Source organism: Zonotrichia leucophrys, chromosome 1 (assembly GCF_028769735.1).
Source record: "Zonotrichia leucophrys gambelii isolate GWCS_2022_RI chromosome 1, RI_Zleu_2.0, whole genome shotgun sequence".
Taxonomy (NCBI): domain Eukaryota; kingdom Metazoa; phylum Chordata; class Aves; order Passeriformes; family Passerellidae; genus Zonotrichia; species Zonotrichia leucophrys.
The window spans coordinates 101,929,717-101,950,420 of NC_088169.1; the positions used below are offsets into that span (position 1 = coordinate 101,929,717).

Sequence of the window (20,704 nt, forward strand, 5' to 3'; positions counted from 1 at the left end):
TTGCATTAGGAAATTCTGTGCTGATACTCAAACATGGAGATCCAGTTTGCAAAGTTGCTAGCACACTCTTGGCTGCAATTCTGGTCTGTTGTAACTAATGCTTTTCCAGGCAATTGTCTGCTTAGGTTAAGGAACTGGCATATTCCAAGGGCACTTCCCAGCAGATTGTTTTCCCTCATTCATCTGTGGTAGAGATGGAGGGACTTAGGAATTCTCATTAACCATGCTGAGTTTCTGGGCACTGATGAAATCAGCAGAGTGTATCTATACTAGTGGCTTGGTTTGAAAAGACAGGTGTCTGCTTAAGGAAGGTAGAAGCCTCCCCTAAAATGGAAAATGTAAACCCCCTCCCTCTGAATTATTACAATTTTGAAATGAAAAGGCTCTCAGGCAAAGATATAGGAATAGGAATAACAGTTCTTTGCTAGGAAAACTAAAAGTACAAATGTAATAATACAGACAAAAAAACCCTATTGACAGAATACAACCTGACACCCTGTTGGTCAGGGTATTGGTAGCAGTCCAATTCAAAGCTGCAGTCTTCCTGGAGTGTCAGGTGTGGTTCTGTTGGAGCAGTGGTCCTGTAGAAGGGTGTAGCTTTTTACTGAAGGTCCAGTGGTGGTGTAGATGGGCCTGGTCTTCCTCAAGGAATCCAGTGGAGAAAACAGCTGCTCCTCTGGGAATCCAGTGGGAAAAGTTTGCTCTGGTGTCCCAAAATCTCAGACTAAAACCAGGAAGGAATGCTTGGCTCCTCCACCTGGGCAGAGCATCTCACAATGGATGATGTAATTTTATCAGTCATGCAGAGACACTCAGTGGCCCATTAACAGAAGATATTTCCCAGAGGGAGGATTGATTTGTGGAAGAGATAAAGCAAACTGCCCAACTGACAGAAGATAACTGCCCTACCTGTAAGAGATGGCAAATAGAATACACACTTATTTTACAATCCAGGACATCTAGTAACACTTATTTAATGCTTATGTGTTGCCTGAATATCATAATAGGCTTTGAGACCAGCCTGTTGCACCAGCTGTGGCTGTAGTAAATGTCAGGGATTCTCTCCTCCTTCCGCTGCTCTGGATGTCAGATATGGAGAGCTGGACACACTGAGTGTTTCAGTGATCTGGTCAGAACTGTCCCTTCCCATGGCAGGGCAGTTGGAGTGACATGAAGTTAAAAGTGCCTTTCAAATCAAACCAGTCTTGTTCTGTGTATGTGGTACAATTGCTGGTCCATCTCAGATGTGGTAGAGCTCCATATGAGCGTGGCCCCTGCTCTCTCACATACTTGAAGGGACCAGTTGTAGTGTAATAGCTGGTGATGTTAAAAAATTTGCCTCAAAAGGATTTAGATGTGGATTTAGATTTAGAATATAAACACAGAATGACAGAATAGTTAGGGTTGTAAAGGACCTTTAAAGGTCATCTTATTCCAAGCCCTCTGCCGTGGGCAGAGACAATTTCCACTAGACCAGGTTGCTCCAAGCCCCATCCAACCTGGTCTCGAATTCTTCCAGGGATGGGGCAGTAACAGCTTCTCTGGGCAACCCATTATTTCTAGATGTGCACTGAACATATGTGACACACTGGTATTTAGAATTCCTTTGTCAACAAAGTGTGGTATTTCTAGATCAGCAGCCTTCTTTGCAGAGGTTGTGGCTGAGCTATTCCAGAGCTGGTAGACACAGTGCATCAATGTGCCCATACCTAAGAATGGCTGTTTCATTATCTGCCTGCAAAGACTCATCTTGGGAGGCATAAAGTAGTCAAGGGGGAAGTCCAATCACCAAGAACAGTGGAGCTGAGTACTCACAGAATTGTTACATCTGCATTCAGACCAGGAAAGCAAGGATGGAGACAAGCAGTCTCCTTTTTCACAGTCCAATGAAACTGATTGTTGCATTAAGAGCCCAGCTCTGTTGCAGAAAAGCATTCCCTGACAGCCCACAGGAAATAAAAGGCTTTTCTGTGCCTTTGCTGCAGAGATCACAAGGGTTTGGGGAAAAAGCCTGTCACTTCCTACATGTTTATGTTTGCATAATAGATCTGTTAATGAAGTTGCTAGGCAATGTGGTAACAAATACAGTCATGCTGTTTCAGAGCTCACTTCTATATAAACCAGCATTCTACAAGCAGAAGAATGAATAAATCTGGTTTGTGTTCCACCTTTAAAATCCACTCCCTACATCCACGGTACAACAGCTTTCGTCCTTTGTCTCTGGTTCTGTAGATGCAATCTGTGGTCTTGCTGGTTTACCCGGCAATCCATGGGGGCTGGTTGTTCAGCTGTCCTGAGAATGAATGAGAAACATGAACTTTACCTCTTTCCCTCAGCTGCAGAACACCATTTGGATACTCCCCATGTGCCCATTCACTGATCTTGAGGAAAGCTATTGTGATTTTCACCTTTGAGATTTCTACTTCTGCCACAAATACAATGGAAAATAGCTAATGGGTCTTGAAGTTGCCAGTGTGAGAAACGACACTCACTTTTAAAATTTCAAAGGTTTATTAAACCTTAACAAAATACAGCAAAACACTGAATAAGGAAAAATTACAGCGCTGGGAGCATGGAACTAAACTGCCATGTGCTCATCCACAAAATGGCTGCTCCACCTTTCACACTCCTGATGTTGAATCAAGTAACCCCAGCAGCTCCCAAAGTCCATCAGTGAACTCTTCTTTGCCTTCCAATGATGGAGACTCCTTTCTTGCAGTTTGATTTTAGATCAGGTGTTGCCATGCTGTGCCCCCAAGGAACAAGCCTGCCCTCCCACAAATGCCCCGACTACCAAGGCCATCCCGTGACAACAATAAAATGGGAGGGGAAAGAGGAGTATGGGGAGAGCACATCACAATAACATAACTATACATCAATAAAACTTCTTAACATCCACATAATATTAATCTCTTAATTGTGAGAGCCAGCCATTGCATTGCATATACTCATCTATAACACTAGGAAGGAAATCTGAGAGATATAGATAGATAGATAGATAGATAGATAGATAGATAGATAGATAGATAGATATGGGCAGAGAGAATTAGTCCACCATTTTATTTATTTCCACATACTGAAAATATATAGTCTACTTTGGAACAAAAGTAGATCCTAGGAAGAAATCTCTTCTGAGGAGTTTAGGATGAGCTTTGAGTCTGTCATTCTGGCTCGATTTGAGGCAATTTAAAGGATAATGCTCTGGAATGAGTTGTCTCCCGTTATAGGTTCTAACAATCCAGTAAGAAACAAAGATGAGTAGATAACTGAAAAATAATAGTTTACTAACAAGCAGCAACAGGGAAAAATAACAAATGGATTTGTGAAAAATGCCAATAACTTGTTTATAAAATTTTAAAAGTTTAATAATAATAAAATGGTTATAAAATAGTAATATGAGAAATAAAATTTGAACAATTGATATTAGGACAATACGAGACAATAAAAATAAAGAGTTACGGACAGTCCAGGTACCTTTTTCTGGGCAGCACAAGCCCGAAAAAGGACACACGTTAACAGAGGATTAACCCTTAAAAACATCAGCCTGTTGCATATTCATACATCTCATACATGATGCATAAATTCCATTCAAACAAAGGATTCTGTGTGGTCAGTGTTAACTTCTTCCTGTTAATCCTAATGGCATCTTCAGAAGACACCTGAGCCAAGGCAGGAAGAAGTTAATTTCTCCTGATAATGGAGCAATAAATTCTCTTTCTCTGAAAGATTTAGGTGTCCTGTGGCTGCTATCTCGGTGGGAGTCCTCTTTTTAAAAAAAGTATCTTACATACATAGTTTCTATTTTAACATTATGTTATAACCCCAAACTATATTTAACACACTACTTAAAAAAATTGATATAACACAACTTTCTAACATAACATATAATAATCATTTTAATATTTGTGAAAAGCCAATCATAAAAATATGCATTTTTGACTGATTTAAAATTTCTAAATCTAGTGCACTGCCCCCAGAACGAAAAGACCGGACACACACACACACACACACACACGCACACAAAGATGGTGCTCTGCAGTCGAGCGTGTGATTCGAAGGACAAAGGGAAAGGTGGTGCTGCTCTGCTCCCTGACATCGAGAGCTCCTACTTGGAACTCGTGGATGCACTTTGCTTTCCTAGCAGCAAGAGACGACAGGGCAGGCAAGGCAAGGGTGGCCGGGCTGGGTTTTCTGTCCTCAGCCAGGACAACAGATGACCTTTCTCAGCCCTAGCATCCCTGCCTGAGCATCCTCTGATGACATGCACATATCCATCCTTAAGCTTTCCTGATCCTCTGAACTCAATACAGCCGCTTATTTTCATAGAAGTAAACCCAAATATCTTCATTCCCGTTTGACAAGTTTGGTTGAAGCTGATTAAGGTGTTCAAAAGTATTAGGGGAAGGGATTGACTGGCAGCCCCCTTACAGAGGTAATTTCCCTAGTGTTGAGGGTTAGGTTTTCCTTTTTTTTCTTCAGGGAATTTTCCTCCATTTGTTGTCATAGAGATGGTGAATGGACCTTGATTTGAAAGACAAAAGATGCAGCCACGGCCTTGGCATATTATTGGAATGGCTCTGGGGGAGGGGGAGAAGCAGTGTGGTGGTCGGGAGTTGCTTTATCTGGAGATGGTTTGGTGTTTGCCGGTTGTGGGTTTTGGTGCTGGACTTCTCCTTGTTAGGAAAATCAACCCACAAAACACCAGAGGTTTGTGTCCAAAAAGGAGACAGAGCAGTCCTTCCTGGCTCTATTTGAATAAAAGGAGAGGCCATGGGGCATTCCCCTGGGATCTCTCGAATTTTTGGAGGACGCAGCCTCCTTTTTATCCTGATTTCCTGGGCACATTTCCCTTCTCTCTTTCCCCATTGGCTGAGGTGCTGGAGAGGTACAGACTTCCCGGGAACGCCTGATACCAGAGATTTCCCTCTAATGTATAACCCTCCCTTTTAACTTTAAATTCTTACCGAATTTAGGTGTTTTTCTTCCCCATCGTTTCTTTCATCTCTCAATGTCTAATTTCATTTATCAGCAAACATAAAGTTTATTTGTAAAGGCAAATATCTTTTTCCATTCATCAATCAGTGGAACCCTTCCCATTATTTATCTCCCAGTGCTAGTTTTACCTACCAGCAGACCCACAGCTTGTTTGTAAAGACAAATCCATCATTCCTCTCATCCTGCCCAGGGGGACTCTCTGCTACCACTGAGGCTTCCTTGCCATTTTTCCTTGCCTTTGGTGGGCCACTGCCCTCAGGAGCGACTGCTGGACTGGGACTTTTCAGTACCTGCCATTGCTGGGAGAAAGCTCCTCACCATCTGAAATAAATAGGGCAGGAGATGTTTCTCCTTTTCAATGCCTTTATTAAAAATCAGCTTGGGTGGGGAGACTCGACAGGTCACGCACACGCCGCAGCTGCTCCCAGGGGTGGCACGGAGGAGGAGGAGGAGGAAGAGTGCAGCTGTGTCCGCTGGTCTGCGGGCAGAGCTGGGGTTTCCATCCTCACGAGAGCACCTGGAGATTCCTGGTTCTTCAGTTTGACGTTCAAGGTCCTTGGAATCCAGGGTCTTAGCAGACACTGCTAATTTTCTGTCTAACAGGTGCAATGTAGGTGAGATCATAACAATTTCTACTTACAGCCATGGCTAAGGGGTGCCCAGGACTACTGACTTTAACAGACTACATTTCATTTGAATTTCTCATAATGTGTCAATAGGTTTTGGATGAGGTAAAAAATGAATTGTTGGGAGACAGTTTCTATGTTAATCTGATTGGATGGAGGCAAAATCCTTTGCACATAGACTTGGTTGATCAATGCAGGACTCCATTCCCATGTTATCATTGCTCTCCTGTTAGTTTAATTCCTGAACTCTTTTCCTTTTTGATCTGTAGAAACGAGTTCAGACCCTGGATAGATGTCAAGCCCGTGAAAGCGATAAAAGCAAAGCCCCAGTACAAGCCACCAGAGGAGAAAATGATCCATGAAACCAGTTACAGTGCTCAGTTCAAGGGGGAAACCAGTAAGCCTTCTCCAGCTGATAACAAATACCTGGAGCGCAGAAGGATACGCACTCTCTACTGTGAACCCTACAAAGAACCTCCAAAGGTGAGAAACACGGCAGAAGGGACCCAGGGCCATCTCTGCTCCTGGTGGGACATGTCCAAGGCAGTCAGGCTGGGCTGAACACTGCTTGCTGTCACTCCCCTTGTGTGGGATCCTTATTCCAGCCAGCATCTTGGGATCTACCTTGGAGATGGTGGTGAATAAAAAGCTAAACATGTCCCAGCCATGTGTGCTGCCAGCCCAGAATGCCAACAGGGTCCTGGGTTGATCCCACAGCATGGACAGGGGGGTCAGGGAGGGGATTCTGCCCCAGCTCTGAGGTCCTCAGCATGGGAAGGACATGGATGTGTTTCACTGAGTCCAGAAGAGGCCATGGAGATGCTCCAAGAGATGGAGCACCTCTGTTGTGGACACAGGCTTGGGAAAGCTGAGGATGTTTATTTAGCCTGCAGAAGAGAAGGCTCTGGTGAGACCTCAGAGCCCCTGTCAGTGCCAAACAGCACTCCAGGAGAGCTGGAGAGGGACTTTGGACGAGGGCCTGGAGGGACAGGACAGTGGAGAATGGCTCCACACTGCCAGAGGGCAGGGCTAGAAGGGATATTGGAAAGAAATTCTTGGCTGTGTGGGTGGTGAGGCCCTGTGGCTGCCCCATGCCTGGAAGTGCCCACTGCCAGGTTTGAAGGGGCTTGGGACAACCAGGTGTAGTAGAAGATGTCCCAGCCTATGCAGGGAGTAGGGAATGAGGTGTTCTTTAAGGACTCTTCCAACCCAAACTGTTCTATAGATCTATGGGCTCTGGAACAGCTTGAGGCACTTTGGAGACAACAGTGCCCTACATCAAGTGAGGGTAGGGCTGAGATGAACAGGTTTTTCTATTGTCACTTCCTATGTAATTATCCTGGCAGCTTTTTCTTCCTCCCTCCAAAACTTTAGGAGCCCCACATTACATTTTATGCTGGGAGCCAGACACCTGCCTTTAATTCAGAGCATTACACAGATTTTGACAGTCTGCACTTCTGGCTTTGATGAGATCGACAACATGTGTTGAGAAGGGCCTGAGCTGGAATGTTTTCCAGCCTTGTTTTCTAGGACCAGCAGAGGATCTGCATATTAAAGGAGTCAGTCTGTGAAGTTTTAAACAGAGGACCATAAGTTGTTCCCTAAGTTGATGAGTTCATAGATCTGTGAGGACTGAGAGGGATTGCAGGGCGAGCATGTAGGAGATGAAGACTTCTGTTCTCCCTTAGTTTTTGTAACTGTCCTTCCTATTTTGGGGGCATAGAAACAAGATGTTGTGGAATTTTCCCATGTGCCAGTTAGTGTTCTGCACCTCAGGTATCCCAAGATAATTTTCCTCCATTCTGGGAATCTGTTAAGGACAAACAAACAGAGGAGTCGTCTCCTGCAAGAAAGAAGGAGACTTGTAGCAGCCTCTTTGCCCTGAGCATCATTTCTCTGCTTCTAGAGAGACAATCCTCTGTGGGTTTGCAAAATCCCTCCTGAAGTCAGACAAAGATGCAGAAATTGATAAAATTACTGATAATATTCCCTCTCCTGTTCACCCCGCTCTATCCTGATCTGGATACAATGGGCTCTGCTGGCTCTAGGGGCACTGACTTCAGGACATCCTGAAAGGAGCTGGCCATTTGCCACTCAGCATGAGCTCAGCTGGTCCCCTGCCTTTGTGGCAGCGCAGAGATGAGCAGATAAGTAAAATTTGTGCTGCTTCAGATCTGAATCCTGTTTTCTGCTTGTCCTTGTGTCTCTCCTCTCTTTCTTTCTCTCTCTCTCTCTCTCCCTTTCTCCATGTCTATGTCGTTGTTTTGCCTGTCGCTCTCCATGCAGGTGGAAAAGCCTAGCACAAAGCCTTCCAAACCAAAAAAGACCACAACAAGCCATAAACCCTTGAAAAAGGCCAAAGACAAGCAGATTGCATCTGGCCGGGCTGCCAAGAAAAAGAGCGCCGAGACCTCCAACACTGCAAAGCCAGAAGATAAGGAGAAAAGTAAAGAGATGAACAATAAACTGGCTGAGGCAAAAGAGTAAATGTCACTGCACTTTCTTTCTCATTTTTTTCCTTTTCTTTCTTTCTTTCTTCCTTCCTTTTTTATTTTTTTCCCTTTGATTAAATAAAGGCCACAAAATTAATTAGAGGCTTCTAATCTGCTTTTTGTTCTGATTGTATTAGAAGCTTTTCTGTTTTATTTCCAAGGAGGATTAGGAAATCCTTGTTTCTGAGGTCAGGTTGTTCTGCTTTGCCTGCACGGCTCTGCACAGAGTGAGGGATGTGAGAATGTATGAGCAGGGTCCTGAGAGATGAAGGTGATGGATCAACAGTGATTACATCCAACAGCTTGTCCCTTTCCTTGGGCTTGGTTCTTCAGTGCTTTGACAGCATGGAAGTGCCCATTGAGCCAAGGAGGGCCTGTGCTCTCATCCCATGAGGCCCTTTTGGGTTGGCCATTGTTGTGTCATCTCCCACTGGTGTCACTTGGCAAAGGGGTTTGGAGGCAGAGAGGATCAGGTTCATTCCTGGTGCCATGGATATGCTGTAAATGCACCAAAATCAATGGTGTCACCAAGAATGATTCCCCCTTTTGACACTGATGGGAATTCTGCTCCAAGAAGCAACAGGAAAGGAGATCCCATGGAAGTAAAGGGCCAAATCCTCCCCAAGGGTAGGTGGGAGTACATCTAGCTGCATCAAGGCAACTTCATTCATCAATACCACTTGAAGTCCTTGATTTAAAAAAAAAAAAAATTGGTGAGGGAAGGTGCAGTGAGCAGTGAAGACTTTCCAGTCACATGGCAGGTTAGACTAGGTTGTCAGCAGGTTGTTCTTCCCTATTGTTTCCCCTAAGTTATGGGTCTTATTAATTATTCCTGTTTTGCTTTGAATCTTGATCTGCTTTCTTCACTTCTGGGATGCTAATAGGCAGAGCTAGGTTTCAAAAAGTGGTTTAGTTTGCAGGCATGACCTTCCAAAGGGTAGAAAGAAATGTGTCACCAAGGTTGGCTAGAGCTGTCAGCCCCCGTTGTGTCTATTCTTCCAACTGTTTATGTTCATGTTGGCTCATGGGCAACTCAAGAGGGCCATAAAAAAAGTTTCTGGGATGCCTAGACTCCCTCCAGACAAGATCTCAGGGTTTCAGTCCTATTTACTGTGCTCTTACACTAGGAAATCCCCAGGACCAGTTTGGAAGCCCAAAACACAGCAGGACCATTTGTCAGCGAGTATGAACTGGCCCGACAGAAGGGCATTGCATGCCAGAGAATCTGGGTCACTGGATCAGTGGGAGAGTTGTGGTCCCAATCCAAATTTATGTGCCTAACTTCTGGATTGGGTCCTAAATACATAAGGATTAATTTTTGTCCCACTAAACTGAGCTGTTAGACTCTCCCATATCAGAGTGGCTGCAAATTAAGGTGCAAGGTTCTCGTTCCTTATTTTTGCAGCTCCAAATTTTCTCTCCTAATGTGAAGTCCAGCTTGAAACTTCCAGTGGACAATTGGGAAGCATGAAGACGGAGATGGGAAGTAGAGTGGGGAGGTGGTGTGTTGCTGTAGAGGTGGTGAAATAAGGAAAGTCTTATTGCTAGGGGTATTTTAGAGATGTGAAGCTATCTAGCAGAAAAATGGATGGGTTGGGAGGGTGAGGAGTCCCTTTTTTGGGATTTCATCCCATTAGAATTAGTCTTTTGGAAACATAAATGAGTGGTGGGCTAAAAGGCTGAGTGAAATGTTCCAATGAGGAGGAAAGCTCTGTGATATACAGATAGTGACATTTGCTGGCCTTAGTAATGAATAAATGCCAAGTTCAGTGTATCATGTGATGTGTCCTGTTTGCCTTGCGCTAACAGCCTAAACCTTTGAGTATCAGTAAATGTAGTGTTCTGAATTCAGTGGTGTAATCCCCAGCTTAGCTGTGTTAGAACTGTGTGCTATGAGCTAGTCAGGTTGTGTATGTGGAAAATATATATTCATATATAGAAATATATATATATATTTAAACCTCTGCTGTTTAGGAGGAAACCAGGGAAAATCCTCCAGGAAGTAAAACTGTGGAAGTCTTTGTGAATGTAGTGCTTTTTTTCTTTGCCTTTTTTTTTTTTTTTTAATTTTTTTTTTAATGTGCATGCCTCATGGAGATGCTGACCTGTCCATATTGATCATTGCTTTCCTGAGTGCTCAGAAGCCCCTGCAGCACTGCTCAGCTCCGTGCCCAGAGCAACTTGGCACAAGGCTTGTGTTGAGCTCACGGGGAGGCATGCTGCCATGCTGCTCACAGCTCCTCCAACCTGTCACATAAGGGACAACTGGCCAGAGAAGAGCAGCTCCCAAGACTTGGTGTGATTCCTTGGCTTTTAAGATGCTTCATGTATTGTCACACTCCTCAGTAATGTCCTTTCCTACGGGATGTAGCATAAGCTGTGAGGATGATACATCACAGCAGGCAGAACACATCAGGAAGGCACTAGACAGTTCAAATGGCTCAACACACCAATCTTACATAAGGACAGACCATGCAAAACAATTCTTCCTATTATTTTTCAGCCCTAAGTTTCACATTTAAAGGTACACCACACTTGCTACCATTTCACCTGGAATTCAATGAGAATTTAGCCCTTGACTTCAAGGTGAACTAAATTTTGTCCAAGGAACATCACTAAGATGCTCAGACCACCTCATCCAAGCATCTCTATGGCTCTGGATGAACTGCTGATTATCCAACTTGGGATGGTTTCTTCTTAATGAAGAGCATCTATCACAGCATTTGAAACATACACAGTGAGTGGTCAAAATATAGCTTTCTGTTTCCATGATACATTAAGTCTTTTGGTGGCAGAGGGCTTGGAACTAGAAGGTCCCTTCCAACCCAAGCCATTCCATGATCTCACTACAAAGCTAGGCATGAAGTGTTAGCCAGTGGTTTTAATTCCCTCTATAGTGAAGGAACTTTCCAAGGACCATTGAGCTGCCTGCTTTTGACACCTGTCTTTGGGTGGAATGAATGGTCCTTGAAAGGTTTTCTTTGCAGAAAGATCCTGGGAGACTGGTAAGGCCTGGATACCTTCCTCTCACATCAGCAAAACAGGAACAGAAATCCTGGCTTGTGTTCCATATGCACCACATCTGCAGCATGCATCCAAGCACACACACACCCAAGCACATGGGCTGGCACTGCGCTGAATACCAGGAACTACAGCAGAGGCAAGCCTCAGGGTGAAATCCTGCATTGCTGTACCTTCCACAGACTCTGTGCCCATCTAACCCACTCAGGTTTATCAGAAAGGAGACCAAATCTCTGCCATTTCAAATTCACTTTGGGCTCTGAACTTGTCAATCCCACTGGGAAACAGTGCTCTGCTCTTCTGTGTTTCCAGCTACCACAATGCTGATTCTGTTCCACTGCTGATTTGTAATATGTTTTACTTTTCTTGTAAAAAGGAAAAAAGAAATGTTTTGCTTTTTACCCTGTGAGAATTCCTGTGCTATTGCTTGCTTTCACATTTTCACTGTATTGTACTGTTACTCCTTTCTGCAAAATGGTGCTAATTGCTGACTGAGCTCCTGTTTTCTGACTGCTTTGCACACTGATCACTTGCTTCTTCATTTGCAGCACAGCCGGTGCCAAAACCTGGTGCCCATGCATTCCACAACCTCTTGCCTCTTGGAGGCAGATAGGAAGTGTCTAATTAATATTTTGTGGCCTGGGTTTGGTTGCGTATCACAAATTGTCTCTTGTAAACATGTTAAGCACACCTCCTTGTGGTGCTTTTTCATTGTTGATATTCTGATGAGAGTCTCACACACACACACACACACACACACACACACACACACAAACACACACACGTTAATGTACCGCCAATTGATTGTGATGTGCTTGTGATCTTTGCTTGCTCAAAGGGGTTTTTTCCAATGATAAATAAATGCTGAAGACAAATACCTCCTCCTTGATCTTGTTTTCTCAATCAGAAGCGCAGTTAAGTGGAAGAAATGTCTGTCCAAACGAGGTTGTGTTGCCTAGAGTTGCCACTTTGATGCCTGCTGTGGGGACAGCTGGGCTGGCACAGTCTGACTCCTTTAGGTGGCTGCTAATCTCAGACCAGTCTGGCATGAGCTGGAAGTGTTTGCAAATGCAAAGATGGACAGTGAAGTCATGTGGATGGCCCAAATTTTCTTTTGTTTTCTATAAAAAATATCTTTGAGTGGAGAGTCCGTGCAGTGCCTTGCTCATGTCCACCTTGTCCTAGCTCAGGGAGCAGAGACCAAATCCCATTGAGAGCTGGAGGGAGGGTGGATGATGTGTATTTGCCAATGTTAATTACACTTTTTTCAACTGCCTGCAGCTTTTATTTCCTCCCTAAACCAAACCTGGAAAAATTGATCTACTGGAAGGTGTCTCTTCCCGTGGTAGGGGGTTTGGAGCTAGATGGTCTCTAAGGTCCCTTCCAATCCAAACTATTCCATGATTCTATAATTTTGGAACCTCTCCTCCACCTCCTTCTCCTCTCTGTTGACATCCATGGGCCACCAAACCTCTTCTACCTTCCTGTTGCTAAGGGTGCTATTTCACATCCCTGCCTTGTTTACAAATCACTTTCTGAACTTATTCCATTTGTGACCACATGCTAGTAACAGTGCTGCTTTCTGATATCCTCTGTATCACCCTGCCTTCCCCACCATTTCCATCCATTCATGAATCACACCTATCTATAGGATTTTTGGAGTGTTTCAGCTGGGATGTAGGTTGCAGGATTTACCATTTCACTCCGAACAGCTGGTAGTGGAGAAAATGCTCATTTCTAAAGGATTGGTTACTACTGGGGCTTATCTGTGACAATCCACGATGGGCAACAAAGTGCTTCTCCCATGACACACAGGCACAGGGTCTTTCCCATGCTGCAGTCTTCATAGGTAATCCATCTCCTCCCTGCAGCTGCCCAAAGTGAGTGCTGGAAAACACCTTCGCTGCCCTGTTGATCTCTGAACTCACTCAGCCTTGCAAAGCCCAAATGCAGAATGGGGCGCAGGATGCATTTCAGGGGAACAGTAGGAGCCATCCCTGGGCTTTAACCTTCACTGTCTGAACCCACTGGTACTGACTGACCCCTTAATCTTCACCAAATCACTAGTGACTGGCACTGCCCACCTCTTTCCAAGGGCTCTGCTGGAGGGCTTCACTGAAAATGAAGTACTTTGTCTTACAAAAGCATTTAGTGTGGAGATGTTGAGGCACTGGCTGGAGGAGAAATAGTCTTATTTGTCAGTGTTAGTGTCTGGGTGAAGTGAAAAATAAACTGAATTTTGAAAGTCAAGTCTCCCTCTCAAATACTTAATAACAGAGTGTTTTAGAGGTCTTTTCCCACCTAAATAATTCTGTGATCTGAGAGTGATCAGAGGCTTTGCAGAGGTGTTGCTTTGACTGCCATGAGCAGTCTCATGAGGAGTTGCCTCCCTGCTTCCAATTTTAATGAGCTGCTTTTAACTACATGGTGTCCACTCATCTGGGATCCTGGTGCATGGGTGGATGAAGTTGTTTTTCCTTGACTCTCCATCCTTCCACTCCAGCTGGGCACAGAACTGAGCTCCCTTTGAAAACCTCCGTTATAATTTTTACATCCCTGACTGGTAAAAGGGTGTTTTCACCAGCTGACATATCAGCTGTTATACAAATGCAGCCTCGTGTGTCATGATATTCTTTTGATTTAGGGTTTATTTAGAGATGTGCCAGTGCAGGAGAGAAAGAGACTTTTAAGAAGATGCTTCTGACATAGCTTGTACCTCCCAACATCCAAGGAATAAGAACCAACATTGACATCAGATGAAGAAGAGGAGCCACACAGGAAGGAGAAATTCCCTAATATAAACATGATGATACGGATGTGCTCAACTCCAAGAACAGTATCTTTTCCACATTTGGAAAATATTGTGGTGTTCAGACATGGGCTTCTGCTCTGCCTTGTTCCAACAGTGTCATGGTAAGTTTGATTCATTTGGGGAATTGGCACCTTACTTCCATTTGTCCTTATTCACCTGAGCTTTCTGGGTTGGGAACAATTCCACTAATGCCACTGGGCCTACTTCCAAGCTCAGGGGTGTGTGATAAGGGGTAACACAGCTCTGAGTACTTCAGGACTGGTGGTCTGTCATGAGCTCTGAATTGCTTGTAAAGACTCTTAATTTCTGTTGCAGGATACCTTGGGAACAACTCCCTGATCTTGACTGCCATGGTGGAGGACATGTGAGGCAAGAATAAAACAAAATCCTACTAGTGGATTGAAGGCATCTTTGTGCTTTCTAAAATGCCAGCTTGCCCTTCAGGGGAAGGAAGTCTGCTCCATGGAAGCCAACGAAAAGACCAGCCGCCAGAAAAATGATGGATGGTAGTGGCAGATCTTAGTGATGTTTGAGAGCCCTGACTGCCTTCAGTGTGTTTCAATGTGAGAGATGGGAAGGGGAAAGCATTTCTGAACCTTCCTTGTTGTCCTCTGCCCACCCCAGCCTAGCCTGTGGCATGCAACAACCCCAAGTCCCCAAACAGAGCTGGAGACACCGGTGTGTCCTCTCTAGCTCTGAAAGAGGTTGGAGAACGGGGTCACAGCAAGGAGTGAGGAGCACCCTGCATGGCACATGGTGGGGGGAATCTCACCTCACGATGGGTGGCAGATGGGTCTGCTCTTGTCAGTTAACAACACCTATAGGCACTCGATGGTTCCAGTACCAGATGGTCAAGGCAGGAAAATCCAGCCCCTGGCCATTGGACTGACCTGCTCCTTGGCCTGGTTCAGGATTTAGTGCCCAACTGAAGACAAGTTCAGCTGTGGCCATCTTGCTTGGACCCAATAGATTTGCCCAGAGAAGCTGTGGCTGCCCCATCCCTGGAAGTGTTCAAGGCAAGTGTTGTACTGGAGCTGGAGAAACCTGGTCTAGTGGAAGGTGTCCCTGTCCATGGCAGGGGGGCTGGAACAAGAGGATCTTCAAGATCCTTCCCACCCAAATAATTCTGTGATGCTGTGATTTATCAGCAGGGACACAACCCCCCAGTGTGCCCTGAATGTAATGAAACAGATAGTGCTTTGGAGCTGCAGGACAGTGAATGTCTTTGCCCCCCTTGCCCCTGCTCTCTTGCCTCTCCCCAAAGTTCATTGCTGATCAGAGATCTCTCCCTGTTGGCTCCTTCCCTTGCAGTCTGCAATGCCCTCACCTCCCCATCTTGACCCCATTTGCCCACCACACCACCATTCCTTCTTGCCTTCAGAAGAATTCTCCCTCCATCCTCTCTGCCAGCTTTTCTGTGTCTGTCCCACAGCTGCTTCTCCAATCCTTTGCTTTCTCCCACCTTTCCCCTCCACATCACCCCAAATACCCATCTCCACCAAGGACTCTCTTCCCATCCTCCCTCAGATACTGTCTCATGTCCTGTCTCTCTTGGACTGTAAGCCTTTTTATTTGTCTGTACTGTGTGATATCACTCACTGCTTGAATAAATGATACCTCACCTACCAACTGCCCTTTCTCTCTCTGTCCTTTCTTGGTGTGACTTCACTAGATGTGTCTGCAAGTGCCTTGTGTGTCTGTCCTGGTGGCCAGTCAAGCAGTCAGTCTTGCTTCTGCAGATCTGTCTGCTTTTAGGATGACCCTGTTCATGCTTTTGTCCTCTGGTACTTTTGTTTCTTTTCTTTTACAGTCACAGGGACAAGCTTTGTTGTCAGTGTAGGAGCCTGGCACATTCAGAGCTGCAGGATCTTCTGGCCCTTGCCATTCTGGTGCATCTGATAAAGAGGTTGGCCTTTCTCCAGCTTCCTGCAGAGATGCCCTGTGCTGCCAGGTGGCTCAACAAAGGCAGCAGCCGAGGAGAGTGAACGAGAAATCTTGTAGCCCAGAGCAGAAGCAGCTGATGGTAAAGGAACAACATTCCCCTGTGAGAGGAAGCAGTGGGCAGAGATGTGTCAGTGGAAATCCAAGCAGATCTATCTCTCAGGTGAATCAGCAAAAGCTGGCTTAGCATGTTTCAGAGATGGATGCCCAGGAAGCTTCTTGTGGCTGAGAAGGTGCCCTGGACATCTGCTTCCTTCATCCCAGGCGAGGACTAGACCTGTCCTTCTACCTGTGAGTCAAGACCCAATTGTCACTCAGTCTCAGATGGCTCCTTGCTGCCTCCTTGTCCCTATTTATTGCCTCAAAGTGCTAGTTTGGTTGGTGCTGGCTGCAGCTGTTAGTGTACATGGAGATGGTGCTTCTTCCCGGGTGCTCCTTATAGACACGGAAAGTTGCTGGAGCAGCCTGGTTCCTTTACCCCCACAGTGACCCTCACTGCCTGTGGTGTGACACCAGCCTGCTAGAAAGCAAAGGAGCCTCCTGGTCCTGCTGAGTGAGCTCAGAGCATGGTCACCAGTCTGGTTTCATGGGTCTGAGGACCTAAAGAGAGGCAAAACCGAAGCAGATTGGTGGACATGGATGGGAAAGGGATCAAGCAATGCTCAGTCCCCTGGGCTTCTTCAGTGCCTGTTCCTGTCCTGTCCTGCTCCATGCAAGAACAGACAGAAGAGATAAAGTGTGTGGGGACCTCAAATCCTCAGTAAGAAGCCTGGAAATGCCATCTAGGACAAGCAAGACTTGAAGCTGGGCTGTGCCTGACATCTCCAGGCTGAAGGAATTTTGGTGTAGGTGCTGGAAAGAAGCATTGGGAAAGAGGATCAATCCCTTGATGTAGGTGATATCCTGCATCCTCTCCTATGTGCCACCATGACTTCCACCTGCCTTGCTTCCACAGGGCTGCTGCCTCCTCCTGCAAGCTATAGATTCCACCAGTAAAAAAACACTGAAAAAATCTCAGCTGCAGTTTTAGGGTCTGAGTAGTATTTAGGATGTGATTCATCCATGCTGCTCAGGTCCTCATCTCACTTGAAGGTATGCAGAAGTCTTTTAACATCTACATTTCTGCTAGCAGAGCTCTGTGAGAGCTGGCCTATCTGCTGCTGTGGTTTGAACCCTGAAGGGCTGAGTTCCTTGTTGCTCATTCCAGACCTACATCAGGCCAGATTTCACAACCAGGCACTTTTTTCTTCAGACCTTGCTGGCCCCAAACACACATGTACAAGTCTCACATCTTTGCAAGGACAGCAACCCCTCTGCTTGCTGAGGTACAGAACAAGGCTAAAATTCTGCACTTCCCTGATACAACTCACAATGTTACGTCTACTTCTTGATGTGCCTTTTCCAAAGAATGCAACTGAGACCATTTATAAAGGACCGTGTTAAGACCATTTTTCAGTACAAACAAAGTTTGCATTTTTGTTGCTGTTTTGTAAAGACAACAAGCTTCAGTGCACAAAGGGCATCACAGCATTCAGAAGACAGAAGTGACTTGTCATAACCTACTCATAAACTGGGAATTGAATTTGCTCAGAAATCAATGAGTTTCTATCTTTTGAGGAACATGAACCTGCCAATGCCCTCCTAGATAAGGGCACCAACCAAAAGGTGGTTCTTCCACAGACAAGAGCTGTCTCCTCACCTGAATTCTCTGGGAAACAAAGGACAGATTTCTCATGTTTTTTTCTTTAAAACATTCCTTCAGCACCCAAGTTCTGTGCCTGAGGCTGTTTGCTGTTTCTGTGCCACTGATTCAGGTAGAGGATTCCTGCTGCTTCTAGGTCTCTTAAAGGCAACTTTTAATTTTCTGTGTGCCTATACTGACTCATAACAGCTCCCAAATAGCTAAACTGCTTTAAATTAAAGTAATTTTGCAGAAGACAATACAAGTCACCAGCTCATTTTGATATGAGGCCACCAAAACATCCATATGTGAATTCATAGAGGAACAGGGATGAGATGTGAGCATGTCCTCCATATCTCTGAGGAACAGGATAATATTGCCGGAGCTGTCAGAGGCAAGTTTAGATCCCAAGTCACAAAATCCCAGCTCCATGTGGTTATATCAGGACCAGCAAAGAGGGGATAGTGCTATGTGTGCTCATGGTGGCCCATGAACACCCCTAGTTATTTCCAGACACCTTGTGCTCACTCTGGGAAACAAACCCCTGCTGAATTTCATACTCTTTCTGCAACTCTCTCAGACATAACAAGAGGAGAAATCTGTCACCTCAAATTCATCTCTTCTACATTTCTCACCTTCTCACACAACAATTTGCCATCAGCAGTTCTCATGAGGGCAAAGATCTTCAAACTCTTTCCTTGCTTGTCTTTGTAGTAATTTATAAATGTTACTGCATGTGTGTTGGGGATTGTTATGTTTCAGGATCAGGCTTTCCTTTCAACTCTCCTATTTGCACACTGCCAGCTCACTGTTCCCAAGGCTGGTACCTAGAGCCAGACCTCACTGTGCAGCCCTGCGGGGAACAGCCATGGTTGTTCTCTGCTGTGCATGCTCTGTTGTCTCTGAACACCAGTTCTGGGGGAAAATAACATAATTATCTACCACTCACACTCCCTCCAGTTTAAAACAGGTTTGGACGGACAATCACACAATTGTCTATATTCATGCAAACAAAGGAGAAGCCAGATAGGACACAGTGTCTTTCCCCTCCTCAATCCTGAAATCCCTGGCTGAAGGATGTACACAGTTATGGGAAAAGAGCCAGTGGATTAAAAGGAAGAACACACACTGCAGGCAGCAGCTTTCTGACTGTCTCAACAGGGAGGGACCACCCTAGTGCTGCTGAGATGGAGGAATTTCCCTGGTGATTCTAGCAAGGGCTCAGGAAAATGTTGGTGGATTGAAAACAGTTCATGTTGCTTCAGGGAGAGATGATTTTTTACTTTCAAAGCTCTCCTCTGAAATGCAGGGTATAGCAGCAGGATCAGGGTTGGATACCAAGGAGGGGGTGGGATGGCTCTGGTGTTGGCCCACCTGGATCAGGTTGAACCTGGATCATCATGTACACACTGGGACAGGACAACCTGAGATCATGCCCCATGGTTCCTGCATCCTCCTCACTAAAGGAGGTGTGAAGATGTGCTTGGTACCTGCAATAGCTACTGATGGTCTTCAAAGGCACTGCAAGTGCAGGTGCTGTTGGGCACCATTTCCAGTGGCAAGGATGTGCAGGCATCTCCAGCCTTCTCCAGAGACCAGGCAATGGGTCCTGTCCCAGCAGATGCCTGTGCATCAGCAGTATGGACCTGGCCTACCCTGACAGTGGGGCGTCTTTCCAAAGAGAAGCTGCTCTGCATTTTCCTTTGATTTGTGGTGCTGAGCTCACCTCATTCCCATAGGAGCTACTGTGCTGAAAGAGCTCAGCAGATTTCCCACCAACCTCTGCCAACAGCTCCTGGCAGCAAATGTCTCTTTGTAGGAAGCAAAAAGGGCAATGTGAGGGTGAGTATTTGAGAGAGAGGTGTCCTGCCAGGGCTCTTCACATGGTCCTGCCCCACACAAAAACAGGTTTTCTAATGTCTGGGTTGGGTTGATTTCATAGACCAAGAAAATGGTAACCAGCCACTCCATGGTGTCAGCCCCTCCTTCCCTCCTCTAACCTGGAACCACTCCCTGCACAAAAATCATGCAGAACTGGGGGACAAATGGGGATCTCCACTTGATGAAACCACCATGTAAAGCTGCCCATTTTAAATCTTAGCAGGTTTCTCGTGCATCATCAACTGCTTTCTGAATCCTCACAGGCCCATTCCCATCCATCCATGTTTCTCCTCATCCCGAGAGATCCTCCTCCTCTTTCCTAATGAAGACTGGTTTCCTTGTTCCCTACAGGTCTTTCCTTCCCCATCCCTCCCTCTGTGCTTTCTCAGGACCGAGCCTTCCTTCCAACACATGTCCAGAGCTTCTACTGGCAGCATCTACCCTAACTCCAAGGTGCCTTTCTTCTTTTGTGCTGCCATCCAAGACTATCCAGGTACAAAGGTGACCCTGCCAGTCATCCAGTGCCTTGGTGCCACCACCGCCTACTGCTGTCTCCTGGGGGAATCGAAGAGAAAAGGGGTGCTCTCAAATTGGGGCTAGGATATGTTAGCTGGGCTTACTTTCCTTTGGTTGTTTTTAACAGGTGCTTCCTGAGTCACACAAGAGCTCAGCTCCACTGTGAGAGGGCTTTTACCACCCATCATGAGGGAAACAAACTGCTTTTTTGAGAGGCAATTTTACAGCAAGGTGTTCGTTTGATGTGTGTTATGATCAATTGGCAAGTATTTGTTGTAGCTGATGGTGGACATGATCCTGGTCACAGTTAAACCAAGGGCTGGTCAAAAAGTCCAGCCCAAGCCCTCACATGTTTTGTGGACATCCATGAGTTTTGGACCAGTTCCTTGCAGGGAGCAGGACCACTTGCCAGCCAGCCTGAGGACAAACCAAATGTGTGGTTGCTTGGGGAACACTGCAGAGCCTTGGTCACAGGGCAAATTCCACATCAGGGGTGGCATTTTGTTTTCATGGGTCGGCTGATTGCTCTGATAGCTTTGCAATGATGCTCTTTCTTCTGCTTCCAGGACCCCTGAAACAAACACTGGTGCTACAGAGCAAGAACCAAGTACCTTAGTGAAGGATGAATTGACATGAAGTCAGGAACCTTCGTCTGAGCATCAGCTGGAGCAAATGTATAGTTCGCATGAAATGTGTATTGTCTGGCTGGCATAAAATAAAGCTGATTGTGAGAGCTGAA

General features: G+C 45.6%; 1 protein-coding gene across 4 annotated transcripts in view; it reads left to right on the plus strand.

Annotated features, from left to right (window-relative positions):
* The window catches only part of MAP6 (microtubule associated protein 6), a 48,885-nt gene extending 28,181 nt beyond the window's left edge, over positions 1 to 20,704 (plus strand). Inside the window, exons 2-5 of one of the 4 annotated variants that reach the window (XR_010442076.1) lie at positions 5,891 to 6,104; positions 7,908 to 8,104; positions 13,779 to 19,942; positions 20,532 to 20,584. Coding sequence is in view for 2 of the 4 variants with exons in the window: in XM_064726311.1 (XP_064582381.1) it covers positions 5,891 to 6,104; positions 7,908 to 8,104; positions 20,532 to 20,601 (481 nt within the window). In the remaining 2 variants the exon portion in view is untranslated. The other 3 variants (XR_010442074.1, XM_064726311.1, XM_064726317.1) reach the window with 3 other exon arrangements.